This window comes from Mauremys mutica, chromosome 12, assembly GCF_020497125.1.
Source record: "Mauremys mutica isolate MM-2020 ecotype Southern chromosome 12, ASM2049712v1, whole genome shotgun sequence".
Classification (NCBI taxonomy): domain Eukaryota; kingdom Metazoa; phylum Chordata; order Testudines; family Geoemydidae; genus Mauremys; species Mauremys mutica.
This window is the reverse complement of record NC_059083.1, coordinates 37,495,942-37,509,908: the sequence shown is the minus strand read 5'-3', so window position 1 is coordinate 37,509,908 and position 13,967 is coordinate 37,495,942. Positions and strand designations below refer to the sequence as shown.

Below are 13,967 nucleotides of genomic sequence, written 5' to 3'. Positions count from 1 at the left end.
ACAAAATGTTAGTTAACACAAAGTTAAGGTTGTTCCCTGGAGCTGGCAATAGCTAGAATTGGCAGATATTGGCACACACAGAGGAGGGAAATAGGGGCTGTCAGCCATACCTGTTCTGCCTCTTCCCCTATGTCCCCCCAGTCTCCTGTCATTCACTATTACGTCCCCCTTCGCAGTGCACCACAATTCTCCTCCACTCCACTTAGCTCCCACTCCTCTCCAATTGACTCATCACCACATTTATCCCCCCCTTTAATCACTCCTCTGTTGCTACCCCCAAAACCACTTGTTAGGAGAGCTTTTGACAACTAGCCAAATGCCTAGGCCACTGCCAGTATCTGGAATCCTGATTATCTCGCTCATTGCTAAAAGCAGCTCAGGAGTTGAGCGACCACAAGACGTGAGCATTAGCCTGCATCCTTCCTGGTAAGCTCTCTTTTGAAATTGCTGAAGTTTGCATCTTAGAAAAACAGGAAGTCTGGCTATAGTTTTGACTGCTGTTAGGTGGAAATTCAGCTGCAAGGCTAACAGCTCAAAATTGCTTGCTAGTGTTTTTTTTATTATTATTTTTAAGTGACATGTTTTTAACACCTGCTTCTTGTTTTATGGTTGGTTTTGATTGGTAAGCTATGTAACACTTGTAAGGATAAGAAGGGGACAAGATCTGGGTTAAGTGAACTCTGCTGTGAATCCATCTTCAGTTCCCCTATGGTAGACGGAAGGCTGGCCACTGGAAATCTGTCACTGGACACTTGAGGACCACTCCAGACCTTGAGATAACTACAGTTTGGGGTGCTCCAACATAACCTGCTGCTTGTGTGTGTACGTGCTGGAGACTAAATAAAGTAAAAGCTCTAAGTGAAAGCACTCTTGTTTGCGCTGTTATATCAACCACTTATCAGATGGGTGTGCTGTGTCCCCATTGATTAATTTCCTGACACCGCCTCATAAGGAGTAAAGTTACTGAGAGCTTTGGGTTCAGAAAATTGCCGGGTAACACCCTCTCCCGTCGTCCCCTCCCCGCCCCACAATCCTCTCTGCCCAGCAGGAATGTGCATGTGTAACCTATTTTTAATTACAAAGTAGTTTCAGCACCTTCCAAATTTTCTGCTGTGCTTGGGTGACATTTCCAGAAATTAAAAACCCTTGGACAGAGGCAGATGCCACCTTCTTTTAGTTTCAGTTTTTGGCCCACTATTAGAGTCAAATTCAGTGCCCGAGTGGGGCTCAGGTTTGATGGCCAGACCATTCCTTCTTCAGAAGCTTAGGTCTTGTGATCCAGAGGTAGCGTTCAACCAGCTCATGCTCTCTCCATGCACATGCACTGTGTAATCTGTTTAGCACCACACCAACCACTTCAAAGGCTGATGTGCCTAACTGGAGAGCTACACATTATGGCTAATCGCATTGTAACTTGATTTCCCCCAAAAGGCTGGTATCTGGCCTGCACTCTGGTGCGATAACCATCAACCACTGGGGACCCTGCTGCTGTGAGGATCTGAGCCCCGGTTTGATCTCTCTCTGTGTGAAAAAAAAATCAGCACCAAAATACCGTAACTTTAAGAGAAATTAGAAGTAACTCCATTGCAGTCAATGGGACTGACATGACCCACACTTATTCAGGAGTAATTCAATCGGGCTGACTCCCCTCTGACCCCAGGGTAACTCAGTGGAGTTGTGATGCAGTACAGCTGGTCTAAGGAAGAGGAGATTCAGGCCTTTTGACTCCAGTCCCCACCATGTGCTGTTTAGGAAAGACAGAAACAGAAACAGCTATGTGCTGTTTAGGAAAGACAGAAATAAAGGCAAAGGTGGTGGAGTAGCATTGTATATCAGTGATGAGGTTAACTGTAAAGAAATAAGAAGGGATGGAATGGATAAGACAGAGTCTGTCTGGGCAAAAATCACATTGGGAAAGAAAGCTACTAGAGTCTCCCCTAGGATAATGCTTGGGGTGTGCTACAGACCGGTGGGATCTGATTTGGAGATGGATAGAGACCTCTTTAATGTTTTTAAGGAAGCAAACACTAATGGGAATTGTGTAATCATGGGGGACTTTAACTTCCCAGATATAGACTGGAGGACAAGTGCTAGTAGTAGTAATAGGGCTCAGATTTTTCTGGATGTGGTAGCTGATGGATTTCTTCATCAAGTAGCTGAAGAGCCAACAGGGGGGATGCCATTTTAGATTTGGTTTTGGTGAGTAGTGAGGACCTCATAGAAGAAATGGTTGTAGGGGACAACCTTGGTTCGAGTGATCATGAGTTAATTCAGTTCAAACTAGATGGAAGGATAAACAAAAATACATCTGGGACTAGGGTTTTTGATTTCAAAAGGGCTAACTTTAAAGAATTAAGAAAATTAGTTAGGCAAGTGGATTGGACTGAAGAACTTGCGGATCTAAAGGCAGAGGAGGCCTGGAATTACTTCAAATCAAAGTTGCAGAAACTATCAGAAGCCTGCATCCCAAGAAAGGGGAAAAAAAATCATAGGCAGGAGTTGTAGGCCAAGCTGGATGAGTAAACATCTCAGAGAGGTGATTAAGAAAAAGCAGAAAGCCTACAGGGAGTGGAAGATTGGCGGGATTAGCAAGGAAAGCTACCTTATTGAGGTCAAAACATGTAGGGATGAAGTGAGAAAGGCTAAAAGCCATGTAGAGTTGAACCTTGCAAAGGGAATTAAAACCAATAGTAAAAGGTTCTATAGCCATATAAATAAGAAGAAAACAAAGAAATAAGAAGTGGGACCGCTAAACACTGAGGATGGAGTGGAGGTTAAAGATAATCTAGGCATGGCCCAATTTCTAAATAAATATTTTGCCTCGGTCTTTAATAAGGCTAATGAGGAGCTTAGGGATAATGGAAGGATGACAATTGGGAATGAGGATATGAAGGTAGATATTACCACATCCGAGGTAGAAGCCAAACTCGAACAGCTTAATGGGACTAAATCGGAGGGCCCAGATAATCTTCATCCAAGAATATTAAAGGAACTGGCACATGAAATTGCAAGCCCATTAGCAAGAATTTTTAATGAATCGGTAAACTCAGGGATTGTACTGTACGACTGGAGAATTGCTAACATAGTTCTTATTTTTAAGAAAGGAAAAAAATGTGATCCGAGTAACTATAGGCCTGTTAGTCTGACATCTGTAGTATGTAAGGTCTTGGAAAAAATTTTGAAGGAGAGGGTAGTTAAGGACATTGAGGTCAATGGTAATTGGGACAAAATACAACATGGTTTCACAAAAGGTAGATCATGCCAAACCAACCTGATCTCCTTCTTTGAGAAAGTAACAGATTTTTTAGACAAAGGAAATGCAGTGGATCTAATTTACCTCGATTTCAGTAAGGCATTTGACACGGTTCCACATGGGGAATTATTAGTTAAATTGGAAAAGATGGGGATAAATATGAGAATTGAAAGGTGGATAAGGAACTGGTTAAAAGGGAGACTACAACGGGTCATACTGAAAGGTGAACTGTCAGGCTGGAAGGAGGTTACTAGTGGAGTTCCTCAGGGATCAGTTTTGGGACCAATTTTATTTAACCTTTTTATTACTGACCTTGGCACAAAAAGCGGGAATGTGCTAATAAAGTTTGCGGATGACACAAAGCTGGGAGGTATTGCTGACACAGAGAAGGACCGGGATATCATACAGGAAGATCTGGATGACCTTGTAAACTGGAGTAAAAGTAATAGAATGAAATTTAATAGTGAAAAGTGCAAGGTCATGCATTTAGGGATTAATAACAAGAATTTTATTTATAAATTGGGGACGAATCAGTTGGAAGTAAAAGAGGAGGAGAAGGACCTCGGAGTATTGGTTGATCACAGGATGACTATGAGCCGCCAATGTGATATGGCCATTAAAAAAGCTAATGCAGTTTTAGGATGCATCAGGAGAGGTATTTCCAGCAAAGATAAGGAGGTGTTAGTACCGTTATACAAGGCACCGGTGAGACCTCATCTGGAATACTGTGTGCAGTTCTGGTCTCCCATGTTTAAGAAGGATGAATTCAAACTGGAACAGGTTCAGAGACGGGCTACTAGGATGATTCGAGGAATGGAAAACCTGTCTTATGAAAGGAGACTGAAAGAGCTTGGCTTGTTTAGCCTAACCAAAAGAAGGTTGAGGGGGATATGATTGCTCTTTATAAATATATCAGAGGGATTAATATTAGGGAGGGAGAGGAATTATTCAAGCTTAGTAACAATGTGGACACAAGAACAAATGGATATAAACTGGGCACTAAGAAGTTTAGACTTGAAATTAGATGAAGGTTTCTAACCATTAGAGGAGTGAAATTCTGGAACAGCCTTCTAAGGGGAGTAGTGGGGGCAAAAGACATATCTGGCTTTAAGACTAAGCTTGATAAATTTATGGAGGGGATGGTATGATGGGATAGCCTAATTTTGGCAATTAATTTGGCAATTGATCTTTGATTATCAGCAGGTAAGTATGCCCAGTGGTCTGTGATGGGATGTTAGATGGGATGGGATCTGAGTTACTACAGAGAATTCTTTCCTGGGTGCTGGCAGGTGAGTCTTGCCCACATGCTCAGGGTTTAACTGATCACCATATTTTGGGTCGGGAAGGAATTTTCCTCCAGGGCAGATTGGCAGAGGCCCTGGAGGTATTTCGCCTTCCTTGGCAGCATGGAGCACGAGTCACTTGCTGGAGAATTCTCTGCAGGTTGAGGTCTTCAAACTGCAGTTTGGAGGCTTCAAAAACTCAGACATAGGCTAGGGGTTTGTTATAGAAGTGGATGGGTGAGATTCTGTTGCCTGCATTGTGCAGGAGGTCAGACTACATGATCATAATGGTCCCTTCTGACCTTAAAGTCTATGAGTCTATGTCCTGCATCCACTGAACCCCTCTTACGCTAGTCCCTGAGTATCTCCCTCTCTCTCTCTCATACAGCCCAGACCCCACAAACAAACACCCACAGCCTCTAATCCCCTCATTGCCCACTCATAACCCACAGACACTTCCAGCCCCTGTCTTTTGAGATTCCCCCTCTCACGGGCCAGAGCCAATTTCCTCACCCAGAGTTTGTGACTCAGCTTCCTCAGAGGTCCCTACTTAACCCCTCTGCCCACCAGTCCCCTCCTCTGCTCAGCCCCATTCCCCTGACATGGTCCAAGACCCAGGGAACAGCCCTGCTTCCTTCCACCCCACCTCCAAACACCAGCCCATTCTCTCCTCCATCTCCCCATTGGCAAACCCAGGCCACCACTTTCTTCATTCCCCACTCTCCTTCTTCCTCTGCCTGGCCCAGCTCTGATCTTCTGAACTTTGACTCCAGGGTGGGCTCCGCCCAACCCTGTCCAATACACAGTTAAGCTGGGGAACAAGGTATCACTCAGGCCTGGTCTATACTACAAGTTTATATCGAATTTAGCAGCATTAAACCGCATTAACCCTGCACCCGTCCACACAACGAAGCCCTTTATATTGATATAAAGGGCCCTTAATGCCGGTATCTGTAATCCTCCCCAATGCGGGGAGTAGCACTGAAATCGGTATTGCCATTTCGGATTAGGGTTAGTGTGGCCGCAATTTGATGGTATTGGCCTCCGGGCGCTATCCCACACTGCACCATTGTGACCACTCTGGACAGCAATCTGAACTCGGATGCACTGGCCAGGTAGACAGGAAAAGCCCAGCATGGGGCGCTGATCAGCATGGGTGACCATGCAGTCCCAGAATCAAAAAAGAGCTCCATCATGGACCGTACGGGAGATACTGAATCTGGTCTCTGTATTCTCTATATTGGGAGATGAATCTGTTCTATCAGAACTCCATTCCAAAAGATGAAATGCCAAAGCATTTGAAAAAATCTCTAAGGCTATGATAGACAGAGGCCACAGCAGGGACTCAACACGGTGCTGCGTGACAAGCGTAATGGAAAGCTAAAGAATCAAATGGACGCTCATGGAGGGAGGGAGGGGGACTGAGGTCTCAAGCTATCCCACAGTTCCCGCAGTCTCCGAAAAGCATTTGCATTCTTGGCTGAGTTCCCAATGCCTGAAGGGTCAAAAACATTGTTGCGGGTGGGTCAGGGTATATGTCGTCAATCTCGCCCCCCTCCCCACCATGAAAGAAAAGGGAAAAAAATAGTTTCTTGCCTTTTTTCAATGTCACCATTGTGACAGACCTAAACCAGTAGGGGTACAGGAGTCTGGTAGAGGGCAAATATACTGGTCACTGGATGAGTAGTTTTCTGTTCCCTGAGTGATCAGAACAGGGGCTGCACTAGAGTAATCAGGAAGGCAGACAGGCTGATTAGAACACCTGCAGCCAATCAAGGCAGGCTAATCAGGGCACCTGGGTTCAAAAGGAGCTCACTCCAGTCAGGCGGGGAGGAGCCAGAGGAGAGGCAGTGTGTGTGAGGAGCTGGGAGCAAGAGGCACAAGCAGCTGAGAGTGAGAGGGTGTGCTGCTGGAGGACTAAAGGAGTACAAGCGTTATCAGACACCAGGAGGAAGGTCCTGTGGTGAGGATAAAGAAGGTGTTTAGAGGAGGCCATGCGGAAGTAGCCCAGGAAGGTGTAGCTGTCATGCAGCTGTTACAGGAGGCACTGTAGACAGCTGCGATCCGCAGGGCCCTGGGCTGGAACCCGGAGTAGAGGGCGGGCCCGGGTTCCCCCCAAACCTCCCAACTCCTGATCAGACACTGGAGGAGTTGACCCAGACTGTGGGGAAGATCACTGAGGTGAGCTAATCTGCCAATAAGCACAGGACCCACCAAGGTAGAGGAGGAACTTTCTCACACCGTATGTCTACTGGATGCTGCTGGTGTATGCGGTGCTACAGTGCTAAACAGTAGCATACCCTCCCCTTCCCTTCTTGGTGGCAGACGGTGCAATAGGACTGGTAGCCATCGTCATCATCCCATGAGTGCTCCTGGCTGGCTTCGGTGAGTTCAGCCGGGAGCACCTGGGCAAAAATGGGAATGACTCCCGGTCATTCTCTTCTTTAAGCTTTGTCTCCTGGAGGTTCAGTCCTGCCTGGAATATCATAGCAGCTGGAGGCTGAGCTCCTCTACCCCACTCTCCCCTTTAATGTCTAATGGAGATTCAGTCCTGGCTGGAATATCATAGCAGCTGGAGGCTGCCTCCCCCAGTTTTATCTCAATAAAGTCAATGTTTCTTATTCATGCATTGTTTATTACTTCATCACACAAATGGGGGGATAACTGCCACGGTAGCCCAGGAGGGGTGTCGGAGGAAGGAAGCAACGGGTGGGGTTGTTGCAGGGGCACCCCCTAGAATGGCATGCAGCTCATCATTTCTGCAGGATCTCTGGGGCTCTGACACAGAACGGCTGTCCTCTCTGGTTCTTTAGTAGGCTTGCCCGATATTCTAGGCAGGACTGACTCTACCTTTAGACAAAACATAAAGAAGGGAATGACCTGGGAAGTCATTCCCGTTTTTGTCCATGCGCCCCCGGCTGACCTCACCGAGGCCAGCCAGGAGCACCCATGACAGCAGCAGACGGTACAATATGACTGGTAACCGTCTTTGCCAACTCGCAAAGCGGCAGACGGTACAACAGGACTGGTAACCGTCTCTGCTAACTTGCAAAGGCAAGGGGATACTGCTGTGTAGCACTGCAGTACTGTGTTTGTCAGCAGCATCCAGTAGACATATGGTGAGAGTGAAAAAAGGCTAAATGGGCTCCACGGTTGCCGTGCTATGGCATCTGCCCGGGCAATCCAGGGAAAAGGGTGTGAAATGATTGTCTGCCTTTGCTTTCACGGAGGGAGGATTGAGTGACGACATTTACCCAGAATCACCCGTGACACTGTTTTTGCCCCATCATGAATTGGGATCTCAACTCAGAATTCCAATGGGTGGGGCAGACTGCGGGAACTATGGGATAGCTGTGTGATATCTACCCACAGTGCAACGCTCCGTAAATCGACGCTAGCCTCGGTACATGGACACACACCGCCAAATTAATGTGCTTAGTGTGGCCGCATGCACTCGACTTTACACAAACTGTTTCCAAAAATCGGTTTCTGTAAAATTGGAATAATGCCGTAGTGTAGACATACCCTCAGACAAAGAGCCCAGCAAGGTGAATCATTGACGGGGATCACAAGAGCCTTCACATTTACATCAGATCAGAGAATGAATTTAACCGCAATGATGCAGGTCTCCAGCCAGCCACTAATTCACAGGGAACCTCCCTGACACAGAGGTCAGTGAAGAATTGTTCACTGGGAGGCACTGCCCCTCCCTCTACAGCAGCTGGTGATGGTCCCTCCAGGAGACACTGCTCTGAGTAGGGCTGTTCTCAGGAGAACGTGGAAAGAGGCACTTTTAGTCCCAAAAAGCACTGCTGACTCTCAGGGCTGGATTCATACACTTCAGGGCCATTCATGGGGCTCTGCCCCCTTGACTCTGTACCCCACATGGAGTGGGAGTGGTGGGGGCCCCTCAAAGAGAGGCTGAGACAGTGGCATGGGACCCCCTGCTCCCTCCCAAGAGATCGTTAGGTCAGCCAGGGTTTGCAGCATTTGGGTTTGCTGCCTGAGAAGGCCCATTGTGTTCTGGGGCATCTCCCTCTCCTTTTCCTGCTGGGATTCCTGGGCCATTCTCCTGTTCACTCCGCCTTTCCCCATGCCATCTGCCATGTCGGCACTCCAGGCCCTCTGTTTGTGGTCCAACATATCCTCCCTTGTCCTCTTCTTTCACATCCTCAACAGGATCAGGCCTTCTGTGGGTGCAGAAGGGGCACACCTCAAAGGCCACCATACTAGAAGGTGCTGATAAAAGAGACAGATGTATCATTTACAGTCACAGTGGAAAGGGAAACTACCTTTCCACAGCCTGACTGCCGCCCTCACGGTGACCGGCAGGCTGTCTCCTATGGCTTGCCGCCCCAGGCACGTGCTTGGTGCACTAGTGTCTGGAGCCACCCCTGCCTCCGCTCAGCTGCTGAATAACCCTGTCGGCACCTAAGTTTCTGCCTCAGGCAGGCACCCAGATGCCTAGCTCAGTGCTAAGCCCCAGAAGGAACCTCAAAGTAGGTGAAGATGGACTTTTCCGCACCAAGTTCACCTGCAGGGCCCGATCCAGTAGGTGTCCTGAGAGCACACGTCACTCCAGCCAACACAGCTGGTGGGGTGGGGAGGCAAAAGTCACCTTCAAGCCATTGGTTAAGGCACTCAGCTGGGATATGAGAGTAGCCACTTCAAGTCCCTCCTCTGCCTGAGGAGAAGGGGCCTGAATAGGGATCTGCCCCCTCTCAGGGGAGTGCCCAAACCACTGGGCTATGGGATAGCCTGACATGAGGCTTCCTCCAGCTCTCCCACTCCAACTGTTTGATGCTGCATCCATAATTAAACATGCCTTGGTCCGGAGAGAATGTGGGACCCGCTCCACAGCCCAGTGGTGGGGGCATCCCACTGAGTGGGGAACACCTGTTCAAACCCTGCTCCATACCACGCAGAGGTGGGGTCTCCATGGGACATCTCAAACACCTAGCCTAGTCCTTTGTCCTACTCCCATGGGTGCAGACCTTTCTCTCCCTCGCCCTCCCACCCCTTGACCATATGCTATGCGGTTGGGTACGTCCCACCTCTAATCTTGCAAGAAACAGCTTAGATGCCTGGCTCCAGAAGGGCTCCCGGCAGTGAATTGCTGGAAGAGCTAGGCACCTCCTTTCTGCCTGGACTTAAACGCAGAACTCTCTGCTAGAACACTTCCCTCTCCTTGGCATCTGCTACTGGCTGGCTTAGGCAGCTCCCCACCTAGTGTGCTGGCTTTGTGCATCCCCCCTCAGCCATCTACCTCTTCCCAGGCATTGTATGGCGATCTGGGGCACCAAACAGAGGATCTGTGGTTTCCCCTGGGTGGCAGGTTACCAAAAAGCTAGGCACTGCAATACAAGGCATTGCAATAGCTAAGTGGATCCCCACCCACTAGGCCATCCTTCCACCCCATGTGGTTATAAATCCTCTCCATCCTCATTTGTGAACCTCCTATGACTGCTTCTGCCCCTCATAATACAGAAGCTGCAAGCAACAGGTAAGGCTTGACAAGGGGGTATTTATTTCCTATGATAGCCATTGGCTGGCAAAAAAAGACACCTGATGACAAAGACCTCTGATAACTTTACTGTTAATGGGCAATAGGGGAAGCAGAGGGTGGGGGCAGGGAAGGGGCAGCTATACTGTATAATGGGCACTAAGGGCAACAGAGGGTGGTCTGGGAAGGAGTTGCTATATCTGATGTACAGGGCTCCAGGGAGAAACTCACCAACCACCCTTAGAGAACAGACATGGATAAATCTTCTATCCTCAGCGCCAACTCTTTGCTGCCAGAGCAACCCAGAGTCGGTCACGCAGCTCATAGGCAGTGAGCAAGAGGTGTGAGTTTATTGATATTCAGTCTCACTGAGAACAGTGAAAGGGTCCTTTGGCTACCTAACATTTGGCATCCAGATCCGACTGTGATAGGGGCATCAGAGGTAGATAGATAAATAGATAGATAGATAGATGAACTTCAGTGATTCCTTCCGAGCAGTACCTTGACGTTGAGAAAGAAACAGTTTCAGCTGGAATAAAGCCGCACTCCTCAGCACAGTAAGTTGACAGTTGTCATTAAATATCTGGGATATTTAAGGAGTTGAATTTAGCCATATAAATGTGAGTAACAATGCTCACTTTTTACTGTGAGCTCAATCAGCTTGGTATAGCTAATTCCATGGCACCCAGGGGCAAACTCATTTTGCTTAATTTTTATCTTTTTTACATAATGGGGAACATGGGATCTGAATGGAGACCTTGGGTCCAGTTTCTGCACTGCCAGTGTCTTGTCTTGTCCTGTAATTTTGGGCAAGGGACTTAACATTCATGGCTTTCTTGTTCCCCATGCGTCGAAAGGGTGGAAATCAGGAACAAATTCACTAAATTCAGTGGGATAGGGCTGTCATCCGTGAGGTCAGATTCTGGTCTTCTAGATTCTCTTAGACACTTGGGGCCAGATTTTTAAAGGTGCTTAGCGGGATTCTGAGATGAACCTAGGCACGTACAAACCATTAAATCAATGAATGTTAGGCATCTAGATGCTTTTGAAAATCCAACTGGGCACCTAAACACCTTTAAAAACCTGGCCCTTCATTCTTGATCCACTGTGTGATCCAGTGGCAGGAGGAAATTAGCTCCAATTAGAGCTGGCCAGGAATTTTTCAATGAAAGGGTTTTTTTGTTGGAAAACACCGATTGTCAAAATCAAACTGTTTTGCTAAAATGTACCAGTTTCAATGAGACATACATCAGGAAGGCATCTTTATACTTTTGAAAATCCCACCCGATGCCTAAACACCTTTAACATTCTGGCCATCTATGGGGTAAGGCAGCGGCTGAGCGGGGGTTTTGTGAATGTCTGGGGGGCATAAATGTTGGACTGAGGTGCCTAAAATGGTATTTAGGGTCCTAAGCCCCTTTGTGAATCAAGAACTTAGTAAGCAAAGTGACCAGACAGGGCTTAAAATAAACACAAGCAGCAGGTATGTTGAATAAAAAGATGCCATTAAAGTAGCACCTCATGAACCTGTATTGTAAACCTTGCAATTACATGGTCATGGGCGACGAGTTCTATGCGTCTGAGGTGTCTGGGCACCAGGAATATTCCTGGTATCCAGGCACCACGGGCCTGGCTCCAGCATTGTCTGAGGCCAGGTCTCTTACTCGGCCCCACCTCCTGCCCCCAGGCGCCCTCTCCCCGCATGTCTCCCGGGCCATTTAAAACAGCCCGGGACCACCATTCACCACCGGCAGGGCAGAGGAGCTGAGTGACTTCCCACCTGCTCCCTCCACATGGATGCCAGGCCCTCTCTGCAGCCTCTGGATGGGGTGGGTCTGTGTCCTGCCCCAAGCACCCCTGCAGCCAACAGGAAGCTGCGGGGGAAGTGCCTGCGGATAGTAGCGCGTTTAGACTTCTGGCCTGCCCTTCCTAGGAGCCCCAGGTAAGCACTGCAACTCCCCACCCCCACTCCTATCCCAGAACCTGCACCTACTCTTCAGTCCCCAAACTCCCTCCGAGAGCCTGCACCCCCTCCCTCCACATGTCCTCCTGTGTCCAATCTCCCTCCCAGAGCCTGCACCCCCTCCCTCCGCACCCCCCCACACCCAAATTCCCTCCCAGAGCCTGCAACCCCTCCCTCCGCACCCTCTCCTGTGCCCAAACTCCCTCCCAGATCCTGCACCCCACCCCCAGCCCAGAGCCTGCACCCAAACTCAGTCTCAAACCCTGCACCCCTCATCCCCTCCTGCACCCCCAGCCCCTGTCCCAGCCTGCACACAGCACCCAAACTCCGTCCCAGAGCTTGCACCCCCACCCCCTCCCTACACACCCTCTCCTGCCCCCAAACTCCATCCCAGAGCCTGCACCTCAGATCCCCTCCCCCACACAAACTCCCTCCCAGTGACCAACCTCTCACCCATCCTGCACCCCACTCTCCTGCCCCAGCCCAGGGCTTGCACCGCAGACCTCCTTCCCTGACCCAAACTCCCTCCTAGAGACTTAGGCAGGTGGTGGGGGCGTGGAGTTTGGGGCGGCGGAGCTTGGGAGGCGGGTTCTGGGCACCACCAATATTTCTACAAACCTGTACATGGTGATGGAGAAGAAAAGGAAGAGTCTTGTTATTTTCCTGAGCTGCAATATATGCCCTGCAGCATAATATGTAAAGACAGGCTCTATCTACCTTCTGTTTCTCATTCCATGACCATTTCCCATTGGCCTTCCCTCTGCAGTGTATAGTTACACAAGAAATGTCCAACAGAACTACTGTGACTGAGTTCCTTCTTCTGGGATTCTCTGATGTGCGGGAACAGCAGATTTTACACTTCCAGGTGTTTCTAGTGATTTATCTGGCAGCCGTGGTGGGGAATCTTCTCATCATCACAGTCGTAGCCCTTGACCACAACCTTCACACCCCTATGTACTTTTTCCTGGGCAACTTATCCTTCCTAGACCTCTGCTACATCTCAGTCACGGTCCCCAAGTCCATGGCTGACTCCCTAACTAACAACAGACTCATCTCTTTCTCTGGATGTGTCACCCAAGTCTTTTTGGTTGTAACTTTTGCAGTAGCCGAACTGGCCTTTCTCACGGTGATGGCATATGACCGCTACATTGCAATCTGCCACCCTCTGCATTACAGGGTTACTATGAACAGAGGTGCATGTGCCCAGATGGCAGCTGGCTCATGGATTAGCAGCATGATGTGCTCTGTATTACACACAGCTAATACTTTTAGGTTACATTTCTGTGGGTCCAATGTTATCACTCAGTTTTTCTGTGATATCCCACAGTTGCCAAAGATCTCTTGCTCTAATACACATGCTAATGTAATAGTCATGACTGCCCTTGGATCACTTCTAGATGTGGTCTGCTTTGTATTGATAATTGTGTCCTACATTAACATCTTCTCCACGGTGATGAGAATCCCCTCTGAGCAGGGCAGGTACAAAGCCTTCTCCACCTGCATCCCTCACCTGGTTGTTTTTTGTTTATTTATCAGTACAGCATCATTTACGTACATGAGGCCCAGGTCAATGTCTTCAACATCTCTGGACCTGATGGCTGCTGTATTGTATTGTGTGGTGCCACCACTAATGAATCCAATCATTTACAGTCTAAGAAACAAAGAGATAAAAAGGTCTCTGTGGAAAATGATAGGCAGGATATTTTTTTCCAACAAAAGCAAATTCCTCACACTGCACTCTTAACGTCCGACTGGAATGAAGTGTTCCCATGCTCTACCTTATGGAATGGGACAGACTGACTCTGTATGAGGACCAGCCTATGTTCATGTTAGGGTTAGAACTTGGTGTTCTGCATTTTCTGATTTTGGCTGAAAGATTTTAAGATTTGAAAGAAATATGGGGAAAATATTTAAAGCATCCAAGTGTCCCAGGAGCCAAAGTCCCATTTTCAAGTAAGACTCAGA

General features: G+C 48.2%; 1 protein-coding gene across 1 annotated transcript; it reads left to right on the top strand.

Annotated features, from left to right (window-relative positions):
• Positions 1-12,786: 12,786 nt before the first annotated feature.
• On the top strand, positions 12,787-13,746 carry LOC123346745 (olfactory receptor 14A16-like). Its single transcript, XM_044984209.1, has one exon. It carries the CDS (start codon positions 12,787-12,789, stop codon positions 13,744-13,746), a length of 960 nt encoding a protein of 319 aa, XP_044840144.1.
• The last annotated feature ends 221 nt before the right edge of the window (positions 13,747-13,967 follow it).